The sequence below is a fragment of the Scleropages formosus genome, chromosome 20, assembly GCF_900964775.1.
Source record: "Scleropages formosus chromosome 20, fSclFor1.1, whole genome shotgun sequence".
In the NCBI taxonomy this organism is placed as follows: Eukaryota; Metazoa; Chordata; class Actinopteri; order Osteoglossiformes; family Osteoglossidae; genus Scleropages; species Scleropages formosus.
In genome coordinates this window covers 20,302,919-20,317,364 of record NC_041825.1, presented here as the reverse complement: position 1 = coordinate 20,317,364, position 14,446 = coordinate 20,302,919, and the positions used below count along the sequence as shown (strand labels likewise).

The 14,446-nt window shown below is 43.2% G+C and overlaps 1 protein-coding gene across 4 annotated transcripts in view; it reads left to right on the top strand.

The window, feature by feature from the left end:
* The window catches only part of septin9b (septin 9b), a 72,901-nt gene that overhangs the window by 26,103 nt on the left and 32,352 nt on the right, over positions 1-14,446 (top strand). For all 4 annotated transcript variants that reach the window (XM_018762011.2, XM_018762012.2, XM_018762014.2 and 1 more), the window contains one exon: positions 5,640-6,323. In XM_018762011.2, the coding sequence (XP_018617527.1) occupies positions 5,640-6,323 (684 nt within the window). The remainder of the gene's footprint in view (positions 1-5,639; positions 6,324-14,446) is intronic.

Genomic DNA, 14,446 nt, shown 5'->3' with positions numbered 1-14,446 from the left:
GGAGTTATTTCAGCAGTTAATGTTAGAACTAACATGGCAGTTTCCTTTCGTTAAATGCTCTATCTTACTGTATGGCTTTTTATTAGTATTGTACGACAGTATATCTGTGCTCATTCGGCTCTTTGAGTCACCACGTACCATACGCTTAAATGCCCATAAACACGAAATATCATATTCAGTGTTTATGTATAAATTCAACCTTTAATCCAAAAAAAAAAAAAAAAAAACACAGAGCAGTAAAGACAAAAGTAATGAATGAAAAGAATGCGAATGAATTCACATTCTGAACAACCGGACATGATGTCACGGTGCCTGTGCTGTGTGACGAGATGTATGTTTGAGTCCCACTTAGTTTGTCAGATTTTTTGTACTTCGTTCTTGGTGTTTTGGAAATGAAATTGTTTTTATTATTTTTTTTTTATTATTGTTTATATGATCATTGCGCTCAAAGCTGGTTACATTAACATGTACCAGGTGCACATAGAAAACTAACATAGCAGGTGTCATGTGCCACTTACTCATAAAATTATCTGGAAGAATGCCTGTAATGTAATTTAACTAAGGAAGAATCAGTGATATGGTGAGAGCAAGTAACTCTGGATGAGGCATTTTCGTTTTTCTTGATGACAGTACTACTTTTTAGCTGACCACAGGTTAGGAAAGCTGACAGTGTAGGAAGGTAGTTTGCATAACACAAAACACAATGTAATGTAATATACTGTATGTGGACTGCTCTTTGGATGGAATGAGTGGAGTGTAGTGATTAGGACACGTGTATTTGTCTCCCCCGTTGTTACGGGGGAAGAAAGTTGATTCTCAATTTAATGTAATAAATGATTCATTACCTCACTGCTACTTAACTAAAAACATTTGAAAGTTCATAGCAAAAATATCTTTTAGTATTCATGAAAATCTCCTCTAGCTTGTGAGGGCACTAAGCTGTGTTTTTAAGGGCCCGTTATCCTTGAAGGGACGTTAAAATTAGGATGGAGTGATGGAACGTGCCCACCCCTTCAGCCAGCACTGCATCATGGTAACACACAGAGCCGATTAAGGCTATTCCAGCATGGTTGAAGTGTCTGTGTCGTGAGGAGGCTGTGATGCGTTAGTTTTACACCGTTACTTAATTAACTTTTGGAGAAATAGTACTATAGAGAGCAAAGAGGGTTTTGTATACTTTTCGGGTACATTTATAAACGGAAAAAACATACCCTTTCTGTCACCCCCACTCAGTACTTTTGAATATTTCACTTTCAGTGTTTTAACTTCCTCCTTAAAAGTAATCAAGTCGGGATTATTGGGACCCATGACATCTTTGGATTAAATTGGTAAGTACAAAAATGAATTCAGTGTAAAATAAGAGTACAATTTGCTAAGTATTATGAATTATTCACTATTGATAACTGTCCAGTGGAAAGTCATGGTGATCCAGGGATTTTCCCGAGAGAGAACGAGGCAGAATATATTTGAGATGGGGGACCATCCGTCATAGGACCATTGCACACATGCACACACACACATACATATTCAGTCATACATACTTGCACTTTAGAGTCACCAGTTCACTTGAAACATATTTTAGGATTGTGGGAGGAGACTAGCATCCCCAAGAAAACCCTTGTGAAGACAAGGAGAACATTCAGATGTTCCATTGGAGCAGTTTGGCTTCAGAATCTTCATTAGGAGTGTGAAGTCAAAGCTTCCACCTGTAAACCAATCCAGGAACCTTCAGGTAATAAGATCATGTCTTTAACCACTACACTGCTCACTTCCTTGTTTTCTTCCATTTCCACTTCAGCTTTGTGGATTTGACCGAGTTGCATTTCAGAACGTTTTGAATACGCACACAAAGCATTTCTGCAACTTGACTGTAGGATCTGTTCTTTTTCTCCATAGAATCTTCTGATAAATCCACTAGCATTGCTATTCACCTGTAGTTTCTACCTGTTGTCATTTTCTGTAAGCAGACCTGTGGGAGTGGAGTGTCCTCAATCTTAAGTCTGTTTTAAACTTTTTTAAGTGAGCAGAAAAGTTTTTTTTTTTTTTTTTTTTTTTTTCCCCTCTCTCTCTCCCCTCTTTTCCCCCACCCCCTATGCAGAAAACGTTCCTGTTTTTGTCTGGGAAATCTGATTTTTTTTCTCCCCCCTTCTCCTCTTAACCTTGCCTTATAGTGGATTATCAGGGGGACTTTACATCGTTGTCAGGTTACTCATTTAGCTCTGAGGTTGCTCATGTTCTCCATAATTTCACATTTAGTTAGCTTTGAAAACACACACGCACATGCACATATGCATGCATGCCCCAGTTCAAGGCCATCAGTCAGTGGAAGTTTTTAGTAAGAACTCCTTAGTGTCTCAGTTTCAAAGAGGCATCCCAAGTGATCTACCCCCCACAAAGGCTTCCTATGTTAGCAGCCACATGGGTCCTGTGAGAAACTGCAGTGAGTCATGTCCAGGTGCTGATGGACAAGGGACCACGCTAACGTTGTTTGTTAATCCTTTCTGCCAGGACAGACAGAAGCACACATGTTCTATTTCTCCCTTCTCTTGTGTTGTACTGCAGTCCATCTGGGACGCAGGGTATCGTATCGATCTCTTTGCTTAAAACTGCAGTAAGAAAACCACTGCATCCAGGTATTGACATGACTTCTTATACAACCTGTTACTTTATTGTAGTCTACTTGCTAGTCTCTTTAACAACTAATTAATTCTTTTTTTTTTTCTCCCCCCAGTAATGACTAGGTCATGCAAACTTTATTAGTGTAATTATTGTACATGAGGTACTCTGAGATTTTACAAAACTCTGCTGCTCTGGTAGGAGATATTTTATTAACAAGGATGTAAATACATTTCATTTTATGATTGATAAATAGACTGTACATGGATGGCAGCTGTGTCCAGAGTGGGATTGGAAGGCATCCAAGCACAGCTGTCCTTTGTAAAAGCCCTCTATCTGCACTCTGTACCTGGATGGTGTCCAGCATCTTTGTCGGTGTGGACATAAGTCTGTTCCAGGCTACAGCTAGTCAGCTGTAGGGGACTGGGAGACCCTCTTGGCCTTAACTGATACCTAAATGAGCAAGACTGGCCTGCTCTCATTTGTCACACTTCTTATGGTTTCATGGTTGCATGCAAAGGCAGAGGATGCTTATTTTTGGATTGTGTAAACCTAAAAATGGTGCTATAGACGTGCCTCATGCTCCTGGAAGGTTCCTTAATTTGTCCTGCCCCACCACGCACTGGACAGCAGCTTGTGGCTGAATGAGGACCCTGGGAGACACATTTCTGCTCAAGAATGTGAGGCATGTAGACAGGCAGGGGTGACTCAAGTGCTCTCCTTGCGTGGTTGCCATACAACACAATGGTGCATTGATCTGGCACCAGCTGCCTCTTGGGCACTTTTAATAAATCCTACTATAGAGAGGGGCTCATTAAGCCATTTAGTGCTGGGTAAATCATGCCTGAATTGCTCTGGTCAAAGAAACAGTACATCATCTGCTGAACGGATGCAGAGCTGTCTCAATGGAATGCTCAGAAGCGGTTTACTTGGATCACAGAGACGTTTTCTTTAACTCGGTTGGTGGAGAGATTAACTAAGATGCAACTTAAGCAGACATATGGTACTATCACAGGAAACTGTAAAAGGAGGGAGATCTGTGGGGGTGGGCGGGATTCGTGAGTCACTGCCGGATGTGTCTCTGGAAGCTCTTTACTTGACCTTGACCTGTGGGCTGCAGCCCTCAGCTGACATTAGCAATGCCTTCTATTGACAGGAGACCAGCCTGCTTTCTGATCTGTTGTTGAGGTGGGTAACTGGGGCGTGCTACGGTAAGAGCCCGGCTGCCGACCTGCATAGCAGCGCTGGTATAAAACTCCTTCAACTGCCCTGCACAAGTACAAACACTCGATACATGCTGGAGGCTGCTGGTGGGAGGGTACTTGAGTGGCTTGGGGTATAGGTCTTGTCCGGTACTTACTAATCGCACTCACAGCAGACCATTACATATACAGCAACTTCCATCAAGGAGTGCAAACCCACAAAACTGGTATTATTACTTTCTGTCCAGCCATTCCCCGTATTTTGAACTTTATTTACAAAAAGTCAATATAGCAACATGAAACATCACTCAGAGGCAGAAAAGTTAATTAACTTTTTTTTTTAAATAGGCGATACGGGTGACATTGCGGCCTTAATGTTACCCCCTAAAGGAATATAGTTCTTGGTCGTTCTTTGCCATTCAGATGTTTCCCATTTGGAGTGGATGTTATTCAGTCCTGGAAAAGCCAAAAAAACATAAAAGTTCAATGACGGTACAAGAAGGTGGATCATACTGAAAGTGTAAAGCACGGACACACGTGTATTTACTCCTGTAAGCTGAGGAATTTTGACCAAGAGGTTTGAGTTTTCACTGAATGCCTTTTCTGGCACCAGGCTGGCCCTAGTGGCTGGGGCCTGTAGCTTTGACACACTGAATTGGCTGTTGGCTCTGCTCATGGTGGTGTAGTATGCGGCATTTGCTGCTTTCAAAACACATTACAAGGGGCTTACAGGGAGCATTTGGATTAAACACTTCTGACAGAATCAACTGGCTGCATTCTGACAACTCTAGACCACACAGGGGAAATAGCGACCGTTTACTAATGATCGGATGCTGGATCACGGTCATGGAAATCGGGTCGCATGTGGAGTGAAAAGGGTGATGCCCTTGGCAGTTGCACTCTGGCAGGGAGATGTCATGAGTTAGTTGTGGGTGCATGCATGAGCACCAATGTGATCCTGATGTCAGAACAGGCCAGACATAAGTTTTGCATCTCATGGATATGATTGCAGTTGGGCCCCTTTCAAACTCTGCTCTCAAAAAAAACTCCCCCCCCCCCCCGGAGTTCTCAGTCGTTCCATCCTCTGGAAGGATTTCCTTTAAAACCCTACTACAGCCCCGTGTAAGTGTTTTTGCTTCCGTTCATAGACTTTGTCCAATTTCTTTTGCTATTGAAGCAATGTGTTCAGCAATTAAATGCTTTCAGGGAAATGTCTACCAGTATAATTTAATAAAATCCTCCTAGTGGAGCAGCAAAATAAAATGTACCGCTTGCTTCTTTGTGGTTTTCATTTGTCGTGATAAATGCAAATGGTTCTTCTCTGGTATAAAAGTCCTTACAGGGCAATACTGTAAGATGGCGTTGATTCCTTGTTCAGAATTTTGTTTTAATTTCAATTTTTCGTGATCGCGAGTCATTTTTCTTGAGATTCTGAGTGACTTGATTATTCCATCTTTTGTGCAGAGCAGTGTTGCCTCTCCCTAACATGAATGTACTTTGTTTGGTTTGAACATTAGGCCTTCACGGCATAGTTGGTGCTTCGAGTTCCAGGAAGGGAATGACTGTTGTTTCCGTGAAAGAGCTCCCACCTTTCTCCTTGCAATATATCCATCTATGTAAATGTATGATGGGTGATGTGGTCAAAATTGTTCTTTTTCTTATTTGCATTTGAAGTTTGCTTGTCAGATGTTCTGTAAGATTATTCTGACTTTTTTTAGTTAATTTAATTTACTGAGCAAGGTTATTTTAATTAGTGCAATTGTGACATACCTGTTTTTCCTGATGGATCACAGCTTTGTTTGTCTGCTGTCCTGTCTTTAGCTCTGAAGAGGTCGTTTGAGGTAGAAGAGGTTGACACGTCGGCGCACTCCTCCCCTCACGCGCGTCGGATGGCTAACACTCATCTGCGAACGACCATCTCTCCCCCAAGTCAGCGCTTCCAAGATGTAGGGACCCGGAACTCTGACTACAGCCCAAAGATGGCCTCAGAGGCTGCCAACCAACGCTCACCCAAGACCAGCCTGCGGCGTGTTGAGCTATCAGGGGGGCGCACACCCGAACCTGTCTCCCGCCGCACAGAGCTCTCCATCGACATCTCCTCCAAGCAGGTGGACAGCTCGCCCAGCCCTGGAATCACTCGCTTCGGCTTGAAGAAGCCTGAGCCGCATGCACATGGCAAGCCCCCAGAGGTGGCACACAGACGGGCGGAGCTCAGCTTTGGGCGTCCTCAGGAAGCCCCACCCCCCAGGAGAGCTGACCCACCCCCCTCTATCTCCAGGATCCCTGAACCAGTTCACAAGAAGGCGGAGGTGCCTGGCTCTGTGGATCCAGTGCCCCGACGACCTGAGGCTCAAGTAACCAAGTTACTGGACGCAGCAGTTCTGAGCAAAGCACCGGAGAATAACGTACACTCCACACCAAGTGTTCCGCCCAGTGCTCCTCCCGGCTACACAGAGTACAAGGTGTCTCCCTCAGTGCCAGAGGTCTACGTCAGGAATTCTGAAGGTAAGTTCCACTATGTTCAGTACGTTTATGCAGGATGTTTTTCTATTAAGCAAAATCTGGATCTTTCCACTGCTTCAGCAGCTATTGTGCCATATGGATAGGTTGTGTGAAATTCTGGGCGATGTGCTGCAAGTCACTCTTTGTAAGGGCACTTGCAAGCAGGTAAATATCAGCTTAGATGATAAGCACAGTAATGTTGCTGAGAGTAATGCTCCATGGATTCTTTTGCTAGCGATTGTAATCCAGTGGTTTCCTGCCTTCTGTGTCACAGTGATGAGAAAAACAGCAACTCCCCTGACGGAAAGAATGCGCTCAGTATATGGGGCTTGATGCGCACTCCCAGGGCCTGGAAGTAACGCAGGGTTTTGAAACTGCAGTGAGACTGGTCGCTTCACTTAGTGCAGCCCTGTAATCTCGGAATTTATGTGCAGTCCTTCACCAAGCACGACTGTAATGTATGAGTTGCTTGGATGCCTGAGGCTGTCGACATGTCTCTCCGCTGAACGCTTCGGTCTCCTTCCAGGGGTTTTGGCATCAGGGCTGCTTGAGTGAAACTGGCCAGAGCAACAGGGACTTACACCAGCCCAAGCAGGATCTCTGTGGGAGGCCAGAGTGTTTCTTGCTTGAGAACCAGTGCTGCCCATTTTGGTCCAAGGGTCCAGATGCACGCCAATAGAAGGTTGACGGTTCTCCTGAGGAGCAGGAGGCATTGGGTCTTGGGTGGGATTGACAGACTTCTTTCTTAGTTAGCGAAAGTGCTCACAGTCCCTTAAAGTGAGAGGATCAGAAGTACTGATAATACTACTTCTACAGCTGTCCAGAGCGGCACCTATGAGGTGTGACTCACTGAGATGGTGGTCATTTTCAGGGTATACGACGTGCAGGCTGATGTGCAGAAGCCCAGGGAGGGATTTTTCTTTTTTCCCCCCAAATAAACACGGAAAAGAGCAGGAGTTGTGCAAAGCTGAATGCACAGCTGGGTAAACATAAAAAACTAAGCAGAGGGGCAGAGATGCACAGTACCTGTAAAATGTGGATCCCCTGCTGCTGCATGACTTCCTCCTTCCTGAAGTATTATTTAACCTGAGTTTTGTGGCTTTGCTCAGAATATACTGACACAGTGCCAGGTGCTCCAAGCTGCTTGTACTTGGGAAAGAGGAAGGGGCTTGGTAGACAGTACTATGCATATATGTAGGTATGTTAAAATGCGATGCACAGAAGTTTCAGCGATTTATGCTGTTGAAAGATGTCATACTTCTAGTTGCTGCTGCACTGGTTGTCGGTAGGGGACTGCATCACGACCCACTCTAAGTGGGAAAGCTCCTTTGCGGCTTACCACAAAACAATAATTCAGTTGTGAAGCAATAGCATGGTGAAGAGCAAAGGCTCATGGAAAGATGCCCCATTTTAATGGATGAGTGCAAACCCTTAGCTTGTCTAGGGTTCTCGCCATCGTGTCTGTTCTGGTAGATGTAAAGTAAGCGTTTGTGTGTTTGCAGAAGGCAGGTACAGATTTTGTCTCTGCCGAACTGGAATTTTTCTGCACCAGTACAAAATCGGACAAAATCATCAGAACTTGGTCCCCCAATCTCCTACTTTTTCTTCCATTCTTTTCCGTGACACAGGTGTAGTGAATATAATCATTCCAGTACTTTCCAGAGATCTGTCTCTGTTGTGGCTTCTCCAGACATTTTGAAAGTAAACTGAGAAAATGTTTTGGTGGGACAGTCAGTCATGACTGGTTTCTTGGCAGGAGAGAAAGTGGAACAGAGAAACAAAGTATTCTGCTTCAGCGCTAGATGCAGTAAACAGTTCATGTGGGGAAAGGCGCCTTTGAACTTCCTCCCTTAGTAGCCCATATAGCACTTTGTAAAGAACCAATATCACGAGCAAAATGATTATAGTTCAAATCCCTGGAGAAGATCTGCCCTTGACGCCTCCATTGAGCCACTTAAAACCTCCATTAATAAGCCAGCTGTATATATGGCATTTTATTGCTAAATTGTTGGCTTGCTGAAACGCTGTGGCTAAAATGTCTAATCAGCAAATAAAATATGTAAACGTGGGAGCTGGTTTGATTAAACTGGCACGGTAAGGAGGACGTCAGCACCATAATCCTGTGCAAATTTTTTTTTCTCCCCTCTCTGCAAGTGTGCAACAGAGCAGCAGAATCGACTCGGGGTGTAAGAAGGGGGAAAATGAAATGCTCAAGATGTTTTAAAGGCAAAGCCTGACACATTTGGGTTTGATTATTGGTCCTCCTTAGCTTGCCATTAGGAGACTGAGCAAGAGAGAGCGAAAAAGAGGGACAGCTGCAGACACAGGCCAGATATATTCCTGTAAACTTAAGGGGGAAAAGAAGAGTAGATTATGAGGCCAAGTATGACCTAATATGTCAGCTTTCAGACAACGTGTCCACAGTTTAGAGTTTGCCGGGGGTTGCATCTGTCTGGAGGTGCTGATGGTTGCTTTGTCTCCAAGAGGACAAGGGACAGAACTTGAAGATTGTTGCTAATTATCTATCTGGTCATTTATTTTTTGTTCTTGTTTCTACTTCAATAACATATTTACCTGAATGGACTTACAATTTTACCCACCCATGCAGCATGATAGTTTAGTACAGCAATTTAGATTGTGGTCAAGATTGTGATGTCAAGGCTGCAAGAGCTTAGTGTCTCATGAGACCCAAAATGACAACCTTCAGGTAAAAGGTTTATTCTTTCTGTAGGGTTTACATATATTACTTTTGCCTCACCTTTTTCCAACAGTCTTCAGTTTAAACGGTCTTTTTAGGAGCTGTTTTTTCCAACTCGTACTCCAGAGCCTCCCTCATCCAGGTCTGGGTGAGTCATTTCCCTGCTGGGACAGGTCTTTTTGTGGTCATTTTCTTGCCAGATTTAATGTAATGTGCCTTCAGCCAGCAGCTTGACCTGATGCAGGGATCCATTTGTACACTGTGTGAGATGCTGTCTGAGTTTCACTGACTTTGGTGAAACCAAAATCCTGAAAATGGTTGTCAAGTTAGGTAGTTTTGATTACTCTCTCTGTTTGTACCATGTGACTGAAGATGTACCTTTAAGTTTTCCAGCACTATATGTCTAAAGTAATTTTTTTGCGATTCACCTGAGCAAGACTTAATTTTTGGGCCACAAACATAACGTGTGAATAGACTTTTCTACCTCGCTAGAATGAAAGGGTGACTTTCCCACTCTACCAAATGTCTTTTTGCTGTGGATGTGCTGAATTTGTTCCTTTCATGCCGTCATTTTTCCAACAGGAAATGACCTCATCCATCCATACATGTGCACAACTCTGGCTTCCTCATGTGTGACGTGGGTACAATTGTCTCCTTTTGGGTTGACCTGATCAACAGTTCCTCTTTACGCATTACAGATCACCCTCTCTGAGGCCAAGTCTGGAATTCACAGAAAAAAACCTTCTCACTGGGAGCCACTGCTTTGAGAAGCGGCCACTGGGAACTGTTAAATATCATCAAAGCTAATTGTACTAAAAAGGATTGCATTACATTAAAGTAAAACTACCCATATATACACACAAGCTCGATATTTGAAGCAGCTGAAGGTAAGCGTCTGGTTCGAAGACGCAGAGGATGCCAGGGATTTGAACCAGCTAGCCTTTGAGTCACAAGTTCTGTTTGGTGAGTATGCTATAGGACCAGGGGACCAGTGGGTGAGGTCCTGTGGACCACCTCTTTATGCTGATTCCCAGCACAAATTGTGTGAGAATTCCCTTCCAGCAAGCTCTGTATCTATGAGGTTTCCCCGGTTTATCAGCTGTATTAAAACAAATTGTTACTTGCCTGCCAGAACTGTATGAGGCCATGTCACAGATCCTTGTTTGGAGATTTTGCCTCTGGCCCAAATGCTTGAGTGTTACTGTGTGTGACACCAATGCACAGTTTAAACAACTAAAATTATAAATTCCATGCTACCTTGTGTGGTCTTCTTTGTGTTCTTATTTAATTTCTTTAGCTGATTGTTGCCTTGGCAACAGGTGACATCAGGGCTGACGAGTGTGCAGGATGGTGGTGCTTAGACATGCGCTGACAGATTTGAATTTTCAAAGGCTCCACCTCAACATCTGCAGTCCCTTTTCATCATTCCCCATAGTTATCTCTAAATCACTTCCTTTCTTGTGCAGTAAAATAAGAGGCCATTTTCAGGGAAGAAACATAGACTGATGCATGTCCTGTGAAAGGAGGTATCATCTAGGTTGCCAGTGGTATGTGGCTGACCCTAGCATGACAGCCTGGGTGCAGTGTACTTCAACTGGCTCTGTAATCTGCCTTGAGTGGCCCCTCATGAGGACTATCCAGGGACCTTCTCAAAGGGATTCTTAGTAGGGCAGGAACAGCACAAAGGAGGAGCTTGCAAGTGGGAGGCTATGCTTCCGGCTCGTTCTCAGGTGGGGGAGACATTACCGCCCGTGCACAGTCCAAGCTGAGAAAATGGCCTGCTGTCCTTCCAGCCTTGGAAGTTGGATTGATGGTTCATTGGTGACTAAGGTTCCCCCCCCCCTTTCCATTTCTCCAGCCTAGATCCTGCCCTCCAACCGCAAACTCCCCCCATTAATAACAGGAAATAGTTTTATAGGAAATAGGTTGCAGCTCCACATTATTTATTTCTGTTAGGGTTATTCTTTTAGACTGTTAAAATTTTACTGCTGCTCCCCTTACATTTTCCTTCCTTTTCACTCTCGTCTACATGTACAGTACATCTGGTGGCGTTTGCGAGGGTTTTATTTCTTCTAACGCTTGTGTCCAATCAGCATGTAAGGTGTGAAAAAATGACTTGCTAGGACTTTTCCTGGGGCACTTTCTACCACCGTAGTAACTGGCATAAGAGGAGCCAAAGTACACTTTAGTCCTTTGGCACAGTTTTTTAGAGCCTAACACAGTCATACTACTATGGTACATGTCTCTTTGCATTGTCCCAGTATAAATCCATAGCTCATGGACACTTCTAGTGGCAAGTCCACCAATCTTTAGCCAGCACAAGGTATTTGCACTCTTTATAGAAAGATTTTAAGTTCTCAATACTGGTGACCCTTGCACAAGCCATAGCTCATTTAAGCGTTTTGGTCCTTTCTACATCAAGCTCTTTAAGTAGTCCAAGGAGTATAAATGCTCCTTCCGAAGGTGAGGACTTCTCTGAGCATTTTAAAATGAGCCCTGAATGCATCCCATTTCTTTTAGGACCACACTGTGAGCACACTGTTGCCCTTTTGGCTTTGTATACTCTACAGTTTTGGAACCAACATTGTACTTAGTCTCCAGTTCGCTTTGCAGAAGTACAGGAGATTTTGTTTGGAGAACAGCCCAATAGATGTGATTTTCCCAGCTTGTTCATCCTGCACAACAGTTTGTGAATGAGAGAGAAGGGTGTTTTGGTTCCTGATGGGTGGCACAGTGGTACAGCGAGTAGCACTGCTGTCTTACAGTGCCTGGGTGGTGCAAGAGAACATGGGTTTGATCCCCGCTCAGTCTGTGTGGAGTTTGCATGTTCTCCCTGTGTCTTTGTGTTTCCTCCGGGTGCTCCGGTTTCCTCCCACAGTCCAAAGACATGTTGTTCAGGTTCCCCCCATAGTGTGCGGTGTCACGGAGTGAGTATGTTTCACTGATGCATGAATGACTAACCTGTTGTAAGTAGTATATCTAGCAGTGTAGTCACCTTGGTGAATAAGGTGAGTGGGCTGATAACACTACATAGTATCTGTTATAAGTTGCTTTGGACAAAAAGTGTCTGCTAAATGTAAATGATGGTAACCTCTCAGTTTGCAGTGTTGGTTAACACCAATGAAATCCTTATTCCTGTCTTGTTTTTTCCTTAGTTTTTGTATTTATTGCTTGACAGTCCAAAAAATGGTCCACATGGTCACTTTTTTTTTTAAAAAAAAAAGACAAAACTGTTTCTTTTGCAAACACTTGGTGAAAATGTTGTTTATTTGTGGTTCACATGAGAGCAGATGTGTCTGTGCAGATACAGTATCTGCTCTGTGCTTTTTCAGCAGTTTCTTTTGCCATAACAGAAAATGTAAACAGGAACTAGAGTATATTGCTTTTGCAACCAGCCGCACTAAACAGAGCCCTTTAACTAATTGTGTCATTTCCTCCTGCAGAATATGTGATGTCTGCAAGGACAATATTGAGGGATGAGATGCGGTGTGGTGCAATGTCCATTCTCTGCTGTGTCTCATTAAAGTAAAATATTGCTCCAGAGAGACTTGTCTGTACTTTGACCTAACACCCAGAGCAAGGCGAGCCGGGGGAGGGTGGACTTGCGCTTAAGGCGGTGCCACACTCGAGGTCAGCTATCTCACACTTTAATTGTGCACTCCTGTGCTAGTAGACTATTATTCAGCACCACCGGTGGGGTAATTGTACTGTCTGTGGGAGAGAAGTGGAAGGCAGGGCCAGCCATACAGGGTAGTTATTAGGTAGACAAAGATATAGGGCAACGGCACATCATCTCACCTGACCTGTGGGGTGTGGATATGCACAGTGTTGTCTTGCTCCCAAATTGCTTTCTTGGTGTCTGTTCATGTACCTTGATTTTGGGGAGAATCTTGGCGTCTTACTGAAACCCTTTTCCAAGTACTAGTATGGGGCCAAACAGTTTTGGCATGTTTCGTGACCTTTTCCATCACCTCTTAAGCATCTCTTAAGGTGTCGTCATGACAGAATTATGCACCTCCTGTTGAGAGTTCTATTGGTAGAACAAATTAAAATTTGGAAGGTGACAGAAAGGAACAGTGTGGAACTTATGTGTCCTGATATTATTGTATGGGAACAGCTGTATTCCTCCTAACGGAACAAACCAGTGTTGTTGCAATAGGTTCTGATTTGGACGTTAAACTCTGCTGGGGCAAAATTATAAAACTAACATCTGAATATCTTGTCCTGTTCAACAGTTTTGCTGGATTGATAGCTAATTACTGATTTCATGTCTGGCAGACATTATACTACATTTCTTCACAAAAACGGGATGATTCAGTCAATGAAATCATCCTGTTAGGCAAATTCCATTGCAAGCTAGGGGAATTACCAAGATTTCTTATTTAAAAAAATAATTCATTATGAATAATTGCTGGTCCAAGGCAGGGTTGTGGTGGTCCTTAGTCTACCCTACAGAGGGCATAAGGCAGACTCCACCCTGCATGGACACATCTTGACCATTTAGCTCACTGATGTTGATGTAAAATTCACAGGGTCACTCACATTTTAAAGCATGCAGACACTGTGGCACCGCAGGCATTGCGTAGGGCTGCTAACAAATGTAGAAGATTAGATAATCTTCATTTGTTTGGGACATTAAGGCTTTATTTACATTAGTGTAAGGGTATTTGTGTTATTAAACCTGTTTATTATTTAGATAACCAAGCTTTTGGCAACTTAGAGTTTATTAAGTCTCAAAGAACTCAGGTTTGAATCCCACTTCCTGCCATAGAGCCCTTGATCAAGGTACTTAACCATAAATTTTTCCAATAAAGATTACCCTACTATATAAATTGGCAAGTAGTTGTAAGCAGCTTAGCACTGTAAGTTGCTTTAGAGGAAAAATGTCAGTGAAATGAATTAATACTAATAATATACTGATTTTCATATTTTAGTTGATATTAGATTGACATCAGTTATTGGTTAAGACTGGCTGAAATTTTCAAAGTAATATGAAATGGTTCACTTATGTCACCTTGCGGTAAATATGATTGTTTTGTAGTTAAATGAATTTCTGTTCTGTAAGTAAATCTTCCCTTGAATGTTTGTTCCATGTTTACTTTGTTGCTGTTGTCATGAATGATGAATGTCTGAACTAGGAGTCATGTTATCAGAATTACCTATATGGGGTTGAGTGAATGTGTGTGAGGGTTGTACTGCCTGTTCTGTGTGTTCAGGATGGACATGTATGATTTTTACGACCATGTAATGGGCAGAAGTGCTATGTACTGAATTGTTAGCCCATTGGATGTTAGCCCCAATGGAGCCCAGATTCTGAGCAGGAATGGTATGGAATGACCCTCACACAAGGAGAATGAGGTTAAGGTAGGACATGTCTACTCCAGAAGGTTTAAGTCCTATCCTGTTCAACAGGAGGCAATGTTACGCC